Below are 13,237 nucleotides of genomic sequence, written 5' to 3'. Positions count from 1 at the left end.
TTGCATGCTCTCCGTTGCTAGTAGAGGCTCGGCCAAGTTGATACTTGTGACTCCAAGAGGGAGTATTTATGCTCGATAGTGGGTTCATGCCTCCATTAAATCCGGGACAAGTGACGAGTTCTAAGGTTGTGGATGTGCTCGTTGCCACTAGGGATAAAACATCGATGCTTTGTCTAAGGATATTTGTGTTGATTACATTACGCACCATACTTAATGCAATTGTCTCGTTGTTTGCAACTTAATACTGGAGGGGGTTCGGATGATAACCTCGAAGGTGGACTTTTTAGGCATAGATGCATGCTCGGATAGCGGTCTATGTACTTTGTCGTAATGCCCCGATTAAATCTCATAGTACTCATCATGATATATGTATGTGCATTGTTATGCCTTCTTTATTTAATTGCCCAACTCGTAATTTGTTCACCCAACATCTCGCTTATCTTATGGGAGAGACACCGCTAGTGATCCGTGGACCCCGGTCCTATTCTTTACATCTGAAATACAATCTACCGCAATTGTTCTTTACTTGTTCTTTGCAAACAACCATCATCATCCACACTATACATCTAATCCTTTGTTTACAAGCAAGCCGGTGAGATTGACAACCTCACCGTTACGTTGGGGCAAAGTTCCGTGATTGTGTTGTGCGGGTTCCATGTTGGCGCCTGGAATCCCCGGTGTTGCGCCGCACTACACTCCTCCACCATCAACCTTCAACGTGCTTCTTGGCTCCTCCTGGTTCGATAAACCTTGGTTTCTTTCTGAGGGAAAACTTGCTACTGTACGCATCACACCTTCCTCTTGGGGTTCCCAACGGACGTGTCGACTTCACGCATCAACTACCTTTTCTATAAGAAAAGAAGGACGTAACAAAGAGAAATGGGTTGGTAAAACATTGGTTACCTGTTGATGAAGAGTGAAAGGGAGGGTTGATAAGTATGTTCCCTTGTTACCTTAAGAAAACAAAGGACCAAAATTCATATAATAAAAAAAGATGGAGGTACGAAGGAAAATGGGTTGATAAAACATTGAGTTACCTGTTGATCAATAGTGAATGAGTGGGTTGATATTTATTGTTTTCCTTGTTCCCTTAAAAAAACAAAAGGCCCAAATTTTATATAATTAAAAAAGAAGGTGGTAACAAAGAAAAAAGGGTTGGTAAAATATTGAGTTACCTGTTGATGAATAGTGAATGGGTGGGTTGATATTTATTGTTTCCCTTGTTCCCTTAAAAAAAGGCCCAAATTTCATATAATAAAAAGGAAGGAGGTGACAAAGAAAAATGGTTGGTAAAAGATTGAGTTACATGTTGATGAATAGCTAATGGGTGGGTTGATATTTATTGTTTCCCTTGTTCCCTTAAAAAAAGTCCCAAATTTCATATAATAAAAAGGAAGGAGGTCACAAAGAAAAAGGGTTGGTAAAACATTGAGTTACTAGTTGATGAAAATTGAACGGGAGGGTTGATCAATAGGTCCCCTTGTTCCCTTAAGAAAAACAAAGCACCAAAAATTTATATAAAATAAAAAGAAAGTATGTAACAAGAAAAGTGGTTGGTAAAACATTGAGTTTCCTGTTGATGAAGAGTGAATGGATGGGTTGATAAGTAGGTTCCCTTGTTACCTTAAAAAACAAAGGACTAAAATTTGTATAATAAAAAAGAATGAGGTAATAAGAAAAAGGGGTTGGCAAAACATTAAGTTATCTGTTGATGAAGAGTGAATGGAAGGGTTGATAAATAGGTTCCCTTCTTCATCCTGAGTCATCTCTGACAGCATTGTGAACACACTAGTAATCTCTGGCGTGCTGCTATGGCCCGGAAATAACAAAGGACCTAGACGAGCCTCTATGCCAGAATCCATTGCATACACGATAGGAATATCCCCCCGCGGAAGACCGAGTGTGCGGTAAATGGAATCGGCATTAAGAGGGATTCTACCACGCCCAAGTATGACAAACTCTAGAGAATGACTATCATACAAAGGAGCAAGCCAACTTATCAAAGGATTGTGAAGAACATGGCACTTGATGTCAAGCATTGAACCAAGATCCATATCCTCAATCGATTTCTTCTGATCAGAACTTAGATGTCCATATAACCTGACAACAGGAAAAGGAGAGGCCCGATTCCTAGCACGCTCACTAGCATTCGACATTTTGCGAACACCTAGCTGATCACCACCATGTTTCTTAGTGCCCGCCATGGAAACAACAACACTGCAAAATACAACAAGTGCCATGATAATGAGAAAAATTCTTTGTGACATCAATGATAACAAGTCGAAAATCAAAAATAACAAGGGCTTGGTTACTATATCAAGCCTAACCAAAATCCCCACTGTAAAGGTAGAAATCAGCACCAGCAACAAACAAAAAAACATATGCAGGAGTACAAATATGTTCATCATTCCCTTAGCCTAGAAAATGAGGTGGGTAACTTCAGAACGTATGTGTTGGTTAAACGTTGAGATACTTGTTGATGAAAAATGAATGAGTGAGTTGATAAAACAACCCCCATAACAGAGATTTGTGAACCATAGAAACAAGTCCCATAATCTCTGCTATCTGCTGCTACAAAACCCTAGAAATTGTGCACGAACTGCAGTGCAACGGGCCAAATCATAACTACGATGAACATGGAACAGAGATAACACAATTTACAGCCGCCCCATAACAGAGATTTGTGAACCGAGCGACGGAGCAGGAACCTAGGCGGAGAAATCCGCCCAAACAAACCCTCGCCGGACAAACAAAATCCCATCAGCATAATCCACGGTGGAACAATCCCTCGCCGGACAAACAAACTGGCATGCGACACCCAGATCTGCCAACTAGATCCAGTTCGAATACTAACCTTACATCGCCGAAATCGACTGGCCCTTGCTAGTGAACCGAGAGCAGGAGAAATCTAGGTCGCGTGCTCTAGCCACGGAGAATCGGACCCTCGCTGTCGCCATCGCCCTCTCCGTCGGGGCTGAATGGGAGGAGAACAGGGGAGAGAGGAGAACGGGCGGAAGGAAGGGAACACGAAATCGATTCGAATTATTTCCAAAAAGATGGGCCGAAAAGGAAAGCTCGAATAGTTACCAAAAACAGAAAGACACGTGCCGAGCGACGAAAGGGAATTGACTCGCGCTACCGCGCTGACCAAAACTGATCGCTCGAGCCATCGATTGCCAAAGAGGGGATTCGCCTACACACTGTCAAATGAATTTGAACTCAAAACGTTGACCAATGGGGGAATGATCCCTCCCTTGTCTATACGTTGTTAGGTAGGATGAGACTCTCCCAGCAGATGGACGCTAGGATGATAACCCGGTTTAAAGTTCACCCCTCCCTGTGAAATTACCGCGAAATGGGGATTCGAACCCGGATGGCCTGGCTGAGCACTCGCTTGCCTTGCCACTGAGCTAGAACTCAGTTCTCAATGAACTTGACCTCTGAATCTGTTCTGAGTTGGACCCCACATGGCGATAAGTGGTGGCTCAGCTCGCGGTCGTGTTGCGCTGGAGCAATGCCCATCGTACTGACGGACAGGATGCAATAGATCGGCTCCTGTGTATAGTACCATTTTATATCAGCGTGAGATTAATTGTGTGCAGAGCTATAGCCAGCTTTGAATTTTTCTGTTCCAGCCCCACCATTTGTTACGACCGTGACGGTCTCCGTTGATACCTTTCGTGGGCCGAAGCCTATCGAAATACAGAAATCCTTTCCGATGGGCTAGCGCAGGTCTGAACTCACTCCGATACCGCCTCCGATTAGACAACGAGTCAGTCCCCGGTAACCACACGAGCTCGCTTCCTTCGTTCCCCTTTCTTGTTCTTCTGTCTCTGCGCCCGCCCCTGCAGATTCCACACGCTTTTCCCCAAACAAATCGCCGCCGCCATGGAGGAGAAGAAGCTGTCCTTCTCCATCGCCCCCAAGCCCAGGCCGCCCAAGCCGCCCAGCTCCGCCACCAAAGGCAACTCCGCATCCGCATCCGCGACCGCCGCCCCCGCCCAGCAGTTCGTCACCGAGTTCGATCCGTCCCAAACCCTAGCCGCCGGCGCCGCGCCCGCCGTCATCGCGCCGCTCGCCAACTCCGGCCACTTCCTCAACCACCGCTCCCGCAAGCCCTCCTCCCTCCCGACCCCCGAGGAGGAGGCCGCGCTCGCCGCCTCCACCGCCGGCGGGCCCACCTTCGTGCTCGACACCTCCACCAACCCCGACAACCCCTCCTCCCACATAGGCTACGGCCTCACCCTACGCAGCGGCGACGCCGATGCCGAGTCGGGCAAGCCTTCCGCCGCGGAACCGGAGAAGAAGCCGCCCTCTCCGGCCCGAGACGGCTCCAGCGGCGACCTTATGCTGCGGCGGTACAAGGAAGACATGGCCAGCCTCCCCGACCACCGCGGTATAGACGAGTTTGAGGAGGTCCCTGTGGAGGGATTTGGTGCCGCCCTCCTTGCTGGCTATGGCTGGTCGCAAGGTAAAGGCGTCGGTAGGAATAACAAGGGGGATTGCAAAGTTGTTGAGTATCAGCGCCGGGCTGGTACGCTGGGGTTAGGCTATGACCCCTCTGAGGCTGATCCCAAGAAGACCCGTTCCGGCGAATGGGTTATCGGTGGGAAGAAGGGTGCGGAGAATGGAAATGGGAAGAAGGCTGCCGATAATGGGAGTGCGAAGAAGAGAGATAGGGACAGGGAAGATAGAGCTGGGGAGAGGGATTCGAGCACTCGGCAGAAGAGATCTGGTGACCATAGGACAGAGAGGGAGGTTAAGGAGAAAGATAGAAATGCTCGGGATAGCCGAGAAGGCGAGCGGAGTCGTGATGTTACTAACAAAGTGCGGTGGTTACAGAGCAATATCAGGGTTAGAGTGGTTACCAAGAGGCTCAGCAAAAGGTTGTACTTGCAGAAGGGCAGAATTGTCGATGTGGTGGGGCCTACAACATGTGACATACGGATGGATGAGGGGTCAGAGCTGGTGCAGGGGGTGGAGCAGGATATGCTCGAAACAGTCCTGCCGCGGACGAGCGGGCGAGTGCTCGTGCTCTCTGGGAAGCACAAGGGGGTGTATGGGCATCTGGTAGAGAAGAATGCAGAGGCAGAGACTGGCCTGGTGGAGGATGCTGATACAAAAGGCATGGTTCGTGTGAACTATGATCAGATTGCAGAGTATGTTGGGGACCCGGAATTGCTTGGACATTGATCATTTCTTCTTCTTGAGGAGTGGCCATCTTGTATACCAGGAGCTCTTCTACTGTGCTAGGTAACATCTGCTCCTTGTTAGTAATAAACTATCAGTTGCTGTTTGGATGTAAAATGTTGAACACAATGTCAGTCGCTGTATTACTATTGTTTGTTGCTTGGATGTATAAACCGTCAGCAGACTGGCAGCTTTGCTCTAGTAATCTGTTTGTGTAAGTCTGCTGCGTAGTGCTCAAATCTTCGTGTCAACTGATGATTTTAGATGATGAGCTTTCTATTTAAGAGGGGATTTCTGAATGCATGCCCAAAATAAATAAACACCATGAACATTCTGGCATCTTGAAGAGGGGTTGATCCATTGTTATACGGAACCCTTTCTTAAATTCTACTGTACATGCTACTGTAGGCTGCAAAACTTGACTTATACCTCACATGGTTGATTTTGGAGAGAATAGCCACGATACCATTAGTCAAAACCGAACTTGTCAAAATAGCACTGGAAAAACCCAACTTGCTAAAATACCACTACAGTTTCAGTTTCTTGTGCCAAAATACCATTATGCACTAACAGAGACAAACACCCACGCAAAAAGACTTACATGCCCTTGCCTCTTCACACACAGGCAGCAACATTTCAGCACCAGATCATCAGTATTTTCCAGAAGTATTGGACAACAGCAGTTAAATAACATTCAACAAAAAATTAGCACCAGATGACAGCATTCCAGAAGCATTTGAACAACATCAAATTCACATCATTCAGTAACATTTTCAGAAACAACCTGACAGCATTCCAGGAACACTATATTAACAATTTGACAATATTTTCAACAGTTTTCAACAGCAATATAAGAGGAACATCGAGTACGTAACATCACGCAATAGAAGAACATAGAGCATGATAATTTCATGTTCCAATGATCGCCAAAAGGATGACACTAGTAGTTCAATAGATAACTACACATCAAAAGTAGATCTCACAGTCGACTAAACTTGTTTGAGAGGGCTATTTGTAGTACTTTTGCTCCTTGTAAATGCACTAGGAGGTGAAGAAGCATTTTCCATGATTGCTGCCATTGATCTCGTCATTGGGCTTGATGTTGCAAGAGAAGGTTGAGAAACTTGCTTAGTTGGCGTGCATGGATGGGTAGTAGTGGCTGTTGCAGTTTTGTTTATCTTATGCCTACATGAAAACAACAGATTGGTATGCAAGAGATGTGCAAAATAACAATCTATGTATGTGAACCAAAATACCTTTTTGGAAGAGGAGTTGCATCTCGATCGGCATCACTGTCTTTTTCGGCTTCTTTGCATGTTTTCAAAAGATGGCCCGTTGCTCCACATCTTTTGCATACATGCTTCCTACCCGTTCCACCCTCGCTACTGTTCTTGTACCTTCTAGTTCTTGGACGTCCAGCACTCCTTAACAACTTGGGAGGAATCATTTCAAAGTCTGGTTGTGCCTTAGGCCATTGAGATTGGCCCCTAATTGGCATGAGAATTGGCTCATATGCAGCTTTGAACTTGGCTACCGAGAAGCAATCATCAACATATTGATCTACCTTCTCTCCTTTAGAGAATATGAAATGGAGAGCATGTGTGCAAGGCTTAGCACCTATCTGCAAATGTCTACAAGAGCATTCCTTTTTGCCCAAGTCAACTATGTGCCTCCATCCATTTCCAGATATCTCGGCTATGGTTGGTGTTGCCCTGACTTCACCATAGCGCAATCCCTTGCTTTTATGATTCAACTCTTTTACCACACTAGGTAGTATGGTACCTTGCAGCCCATCTGCAACCTTTCTCCTTTTTTCCTTTTTGCTCTCATTTGCATCACCATCTCCCTATATTTGTCTGCAAGCTCCACGATTGCGAGTTGTTTCTTATCTCTGATCCAATTATTGAATACTTCTGCCAAGTTATTACTGACATACTCAACTTTGGTTATTGATGAAAACTTACTTCTAGTCCACAAACGATTATGTTGCTTCTTTAAGTATGCTATTGCTTCTATCTCCGCCATGAGGGACTCATGTTTCTCAGTTTCGTATGTCCAGGCTGCAGGTCACATGTTATCAAGTATGTCACCTTTGAACTTCTTCTTGAAGTTGAGCATGAGATGCATCATGCATTCTCTATGCTCACAGCTTGGGTACACTGCAGTGATGGCATTCTCCAACCCTTTACATGCATCTGTATGTATTGCGAGACCTTCTAGATCACCAATACACAACTTAAGTTGTTGCATGAACCACACCCAATTTTCAGTGTTCTCCTTCTCAAAGATCCCAAATGCAACGGGAAACATCCAGCTATGTCCATCAACACCAATAGCTGCAGCCAGCTGTCCTATGTACTTGCCTGTAAGAAAGGTTGAATCAACCCCCAAATATGGTCTGCAACCTGCCAGAAAACCATCAATGCATGGCTTGAAGGCAACAAACTGCCGATTGAAGTAGTGCACAATGCCACCATTCTTCCGAACTTTCTTGATATCTATTTCACATACACTTCCTGGGTTGGCTGCCAATAATTCTGCCTTAAAGTTCCACAGCAACTAAAAATTCTCTTGATATGTACCATTTAGAGAAGCCAATGCGCAAGCCGACTTGGATTGAGCCGCCGGCGACGTTGGGATTCGGCGGTCGGGCACAGGAGTGGAGCGGATGGAGGGATTCAGATAGGAGAGGGCCACGGCCGGCGCTGAGGTTGGGCGGCCAGGCGCGCCGCCATGGTTGGTCGTGAGAAGGAGATAAAGCTTGGAGAATTTTGGTCTGCTCCGCTCACTTGGTCTGGTCCGGTCGTTTTGTCTAGATGGGGGCAATTTGGTGATTCTAAATAACCTGACAAGCACCACATAGATTGACTAATGTGAAGACTTTGACAACTCACGGTAGTGATATTTTGGCATCAAAAACCTAAACGGCAGTGGTATTTTGGCAAGTTAGATTTTTTCAGTGCTATTTTAGCAAGTTTGGTTTTGACTAATGGTATTGTGGCTATTCTCTCTTGATTTTGTTTTGGAGTTTTCCTGGTACCCACCGAAAGGGACAAATCTGTGCCCAAACCATTTGAAGAAAATCTCAATTAGAAATCTCAAAAGTGAAGATAATAGAAATGTTAACCGCAGGATAAATAGAAAACGCGAACTAGCGTCTTAGCAGGGCTCAAAGTAGGCTGGCAAGCGGGGCGGGATGTGGGACAGCTGTTTTCACTAGTCCTTCTTTAAATCTGTTTTAATCAGTACCTCCATTTGCTCTAATTTTTATTTTGCGGGACAGTTTGCAGGCGCCACCTGCAACCCTAGCTCAAAGCTTGCTGTCCGAATATCTCTGCTTTTGATCTTGAAGTACGGAGCTTTGATCCTCTATTTTTTTTTCATTTATGTTGTGTAGCATTGTAGCCCACTTGTTGGACATTGAATTTGTGGTGTTGGGTGGGGTGGGGTGGGGTGGGGCCGTGGGGGTAGGGGTGAGGGGTGTGGCTTCGATGCAAGCATGGATTGAGCTCTGGACGTTGGCCTCATGTAGGTGCCTTATATTGGTTGCTTAAGCGTTCGGTAACTAGCTTGCACAACTAGTTCATTCTTTAATTACCTTGGTCACCATGACACCACTCACCACTAATTTGTCTTGCTTACCACAATAGTTGCAAATTCTATTTGAGGCCCTACTGTGATGGTTTATGAACCAACACTTTGTGACAATCAAATAAATGTACACTTCAATGACTCTTTTGAGCTATAACTTTGTCTAGTCATAGCAAGACTCCAAGCTAACTAACAAAGTATCTTGTTCAATGTCGTGAACAATTAGTATGCTTTATACATATTAATGTTAATTATTATTCTATGTATATCGATGAACCGAATAAGACGACATTATATAGATAGTAGAAAAAATACATTTTAGGTTAGGGGTATTGTGGAAGCGATCGTAAGCAAGTTGCAAGCTCGATTCTCCATGTGAAGATAAAGAAATAATAGATATTTCTGATTGCTCAACGTTTTTATTGAGAATGATATTGAAGAATAAAACAATTATATTGGCTTTTAAATTTAGGTGCTATTTTGTAGCTGTATGACATAAGATTGCATGGATTGACTTGCCAGATCGCAATTTGTCTTCTCTTATTTTGGCATATGTTAACGCGCCAATGGTATCTTTCTAAAAAAACTAGGTAAATACTATAAAGGAGGTCAGCATCGATGGTTTGAAAGGGGTGGATGCAAGGAGGGTAATATTTAGTAATAGTGGGATATATAGTGATTTACACAACGCCGACATGGATACATGTATTGATATCCGGCCTATACGGATATGTGGATTGAACATTTAGAAAAATGACACAAGGCGTTACTTTAGTATATAATAAAATCATGTCTTAGTAGCAACACTAGATTTCCTTGGGATTACGTTGTTTTGCTGTTTTCCTAAGCATAGTGAAGCAGCTACAGTATATTGACTATTGGACACCACAGTCCATTCTCTTCTTTTTTATATCGCCGGTGCTCACCGAGAACAGTGGAAACGTACGATGAACTGAGCTGAACGCATAGTTGAGTACGTCCTAGGTGATCAGAGTTTTGAGCTTCTAGTTTCGAGGACCTGTCATGGTGGCGCAGCAGCTCGACCTCTCGTGGCCGGAATTGCAGGGAACGCGGACGGCGTCCCGTAGCGGTCTTGGTCGGAACTTCCCTGGATCAGATCGTGTGGCGAGCTGGGGCGGTGGCAGTGCGAGATGGAAAGAGGAGAGAAGGGGCGTCAATTTGGGACTATATAGGAGGAGAGCAGAGTGCTCTACATGACGTGATCAAAGGGACAATGAATACAAGGTAAAGAACGTGAGGTAATGACTCTGTTTCTGCTGCGAGCTGACTGCCCGTGCATGCGGGAAGAACAATGGCAGGGCGGCGCTTCGACGTGCTGGGACTCTGTCCTGTGAGTACGAGTCGAGTGAGTGCTCGGCTAGGCTCCAGGGCTGACTTGGTTCGGCTGGGCTGGATGTGGGCACTTGGAGCAACACAGAACTCCTGCTAGGAAAACAAAAAGAGAGGCCTTGGCTGCTAGCTTGTGGCAATGCATCGCTAGGAGAGATAAGAAACCGGAAGACATGAGAGAGTAGATCGATTGGTGCATGCTTCGGGAGAGGCAGGGCAGGGGGTCAATAGCAACATATGCCCTCAGTGGGCTCTTCGTGTACTGCGCTGTGTCACTTATCAGGGAGGCACCTAAAATGTATCTAAATTAAAATCATTTACTTTTATTGCTATATTCTCTGATACGTAATAGGGGAATGAGACGGGAGTTAGACTTAAATGCATTTTTTGCTTCCTTTAAAGTACAACTAAGGGCTGCTTTATTAGGAGTCCTAAGAAATATTAGAGAACTATCATAGTAAGATAGAAACATTTTAGGTACTACTAACAAAGGAAACTGTCCAGCTAAAAGATAGCTTGCCCAAACTAGTGTGTGAACAGTACCACATAAACAACTTTCATGTAATGTAAATTGCAATGGTCCTCCTGCGAACTATAGGTCCTCTTACATAGCATCATTACTTGTATTGTATGATAGTGAACTGTATTGATATCAGGCCAGCACGGATAAGTGGGTTCAGCATTTAAAGAAAATACCAATAAGGGGATTTTGACTGATGATTTGATAATCACAATGAGTGCATGTATATATGTTTTATCATTATTATATGATATTATCACTAGTGGACCCAACATCCCTGGAGACTGGGCACTTGCCTGGGCATCCAGCCAGACGTGTAGCTCATTTTCATGGCAATTAGAGCGAAAAATAGCATGCTTAGCTTTTGGTTTTATAGATTGCACAGACTTTGAAAACTTCTTGGGACCATCACTGGATATTATGAACATGGTATGGGCCAGGCCCCACACGATATTTGAGCACAGTTTTACACCCTTGCTCAATAGTTGATTTATCATTCTCCCACACGATATTTGAGCACAGTTTTACACCCTTGCTCAGTAGTTGATTTATCATTCTCTTAAACTCCCTCTTCGTTGTACCTTACAGCAATTTCTCTCGGCTTGTTGCATCATTTAGCTGATTTGTCAAACTTCTTTCTTCTGAACATTGTGATCAATGTCTTCTTTATAGGTTGAGGTTCCTATTTCCTATAATGCCTGCTGCTGCTCACAACAGGTGTGGATCTTTGAAACCTGTATTAGAGAGCACCTGGCAACAAGTTTTCAGGGGGCAGATTTATCAAGTGCTCTCCTTTTCTTTGTGATATATGATGTCCTGTTTCTGGTTTGCACATAGCACTGGAAATTTCAAACACTCCACCCACAGATTACATCCTAATTCCTATAACCTATTATATGTGAAGCGTCTTAATCATCTCCAGACTGATAGCTTTGTTTCTTTGTGGTGTCATTACTTGCGTATGTGATAATCTAATGGCATCTGCGGTTCATGCTCTTGCGCAGTATGGATATCTCATGATTGTCTAACAGAAGTTCAGGTTGAGATTATTTTCTTCCCTGAATGGCAATTGGCAAAGTGTTAATGAGGGATACTAATCCTGACATGTTCCATATCCATATTCAAGTGTCATGGGGTGCATTCACTTCATTTTCATGCTTCAGGTTGTAAACAACTGTGCGCTGAAAATTGTAAATTGTTGTGGCTGAGACCAAACAGGATAGGTAGATGAATATTGGGCTCCTATGTGTTTGAATTTACTGGAATTCCAAGAGATTCTTTTTTATGTGTTACCTGCTAATATGTTGCTTGCTATACAATTGCAGTTCGCTCTGGAATCTGCTGTCTCATTTGTGTCCAGTGCGCTGAGAGACTGAGACCTGCTACGAGTAATATTTTTCGAGTGTGCTGATCTCCAAAACCTAGATTCATTTGGTGGCAGATCTCTACCTTCTCGCTCCAGGAAAGTCCCTGAGCTGCAGCTGCGCAACGCGGAGGTGATGAAGGTTGGCCCAGAGAGAGTCTGAGATATAAGTGATGCAAGTGCACACGCGACGGATGTTGGCTAAGAGAGGGTCTGAGATATCAGTGATGCAAGTGCGCTGCCCAAAGCACAGGAGGAGCCGGCTCTGGGCACCTTTTTTTTAAGGGAGCCTTCTATGGGCACTGGCGAGGGGATGTTTGGTTGGACTTATTTTTAACTTTTGAACTCTAGGTAGTATAAACCACAAAAGACTAAACTTACTAGTCTTATTTTCGTTTAGGCCTCGTGATTGTAATGAAGTTGCTCATGCCCTTAATGCAATAGGTGATAGTGGTAATGATTTTAGCCAGAGTGTGGTTGCAAAATGTACTGAACTCGGTAAGATTGTTTGGACAGCGATTTTGCTGAGGAATAAGAATGTTTCATTTTTAATAAAATATAATCAAACGCCACCTCAGTCGAGTAGACAGTAGCACTTCTATTTCGAACAGCCCATCTTTGTCTCAGCAAGACGAGCCAACAATTCTTCACGCCAGCTCTACATATCTTTATAGCGAGTCGTAGGTTTTAGTCGCCCACAGTTTCTCTCAGCTTTGGCCGGCCCATTTGGCGCCCCCTTTTCCTTTCCTTATTTTTTTCTTTTCACGTGTTTTATGTTTCCTTTTTGTTTCTGTTTCTTTTTATCTCTAATTTTTATTTTTATTATTTATTTATTATTTGGTTTCTTTTTGCTGTTTCTCTCCGCTTATGTTTTTCTCTTCTCTTTTTCATGTTCTCCTTTTTTGTTTCTTTTTTCCTTTTTTCTTCTATTTCCTAGTTTCTATTTCCTTTTTCGTTTTTTCTATTGCTTGTTTCTTATTTGTTGATTTTTTAGTTATATACATTAACACTTTTTTTATAAACCGTGAACATATTTATGAACCCATGAATCTATACCTAATAATAAAGGAGCTAAGGTTTCTGCCAAAATTTTCGTCCAACAATTTTTAGGACCGTTTTGCCCTCCCACCAAATCTGTATTTACTAACTTCTGCCACCGGTAAGTGAAAACGGTTCGCCTGTGTCTATTCCTATATCCCTCGATGGCTGGGGTTCACGCTTGT

At 44.1% G+C, this 13,237-nt stretch overlaps 1 protein-coding gene and 1 long non-coding RNA gene across 2 annotated transcripts; both read left to right on the top strand.

The window, feature by feature from the left end:
• Window positions 1-3,845: 3,845 nt before the first annotated feature.
• On the top strand, window positions 3,846-5,369 carry LOC124697713 (protein MOS2-like). The gene has a single exon (XM_047230257.1). It carries the CDS (start codon window positions 3,889-3,891, stop codon window positions 5,191-5,193), a length of 1,305 nt encoding a protein of 434 aa, XP_047086213.1. The 5' UTR covers window positions 3,846-3,888; the 3' UTR covers window positions 5,194-5,369.
• Window positions 5,370-11,630: 6,261 nt separating this feature from the next.
• LOC124697710 lies at window positions 11,631-12,479 on the top strand. Its single transcript, XR_007000821.1, has 2 exons — window positions 11,631-11,874; window positions 11,977-12,479. It is a non-coding gene; the product is annotated as an uncharacterized LOC124697710 (long non-coding RNA).
• Window positions 12,480-13,237: the final 758 nt, after the last annotated feature.

Source organism: Lolium rigidum, chromosome 3 (assembly GCF_022539505.1).
Source record: "Lolium rigidum isolate FL_2022 chromosome 3, APGP_CSIRO_Lrig_0.1, whole genome shotgun sequence".
NCBI classification, from domain to species: Eukaryota; Viridiplantae; Streptophyta; class Magnoliopsida; order Poales; family Poaceae; genus Lolium; species Lolium rigidum.
Note: the sequence above shows the minus strand (reverse complement) of the source record. Positions and strands in the feature narration are given on the sequence as shown.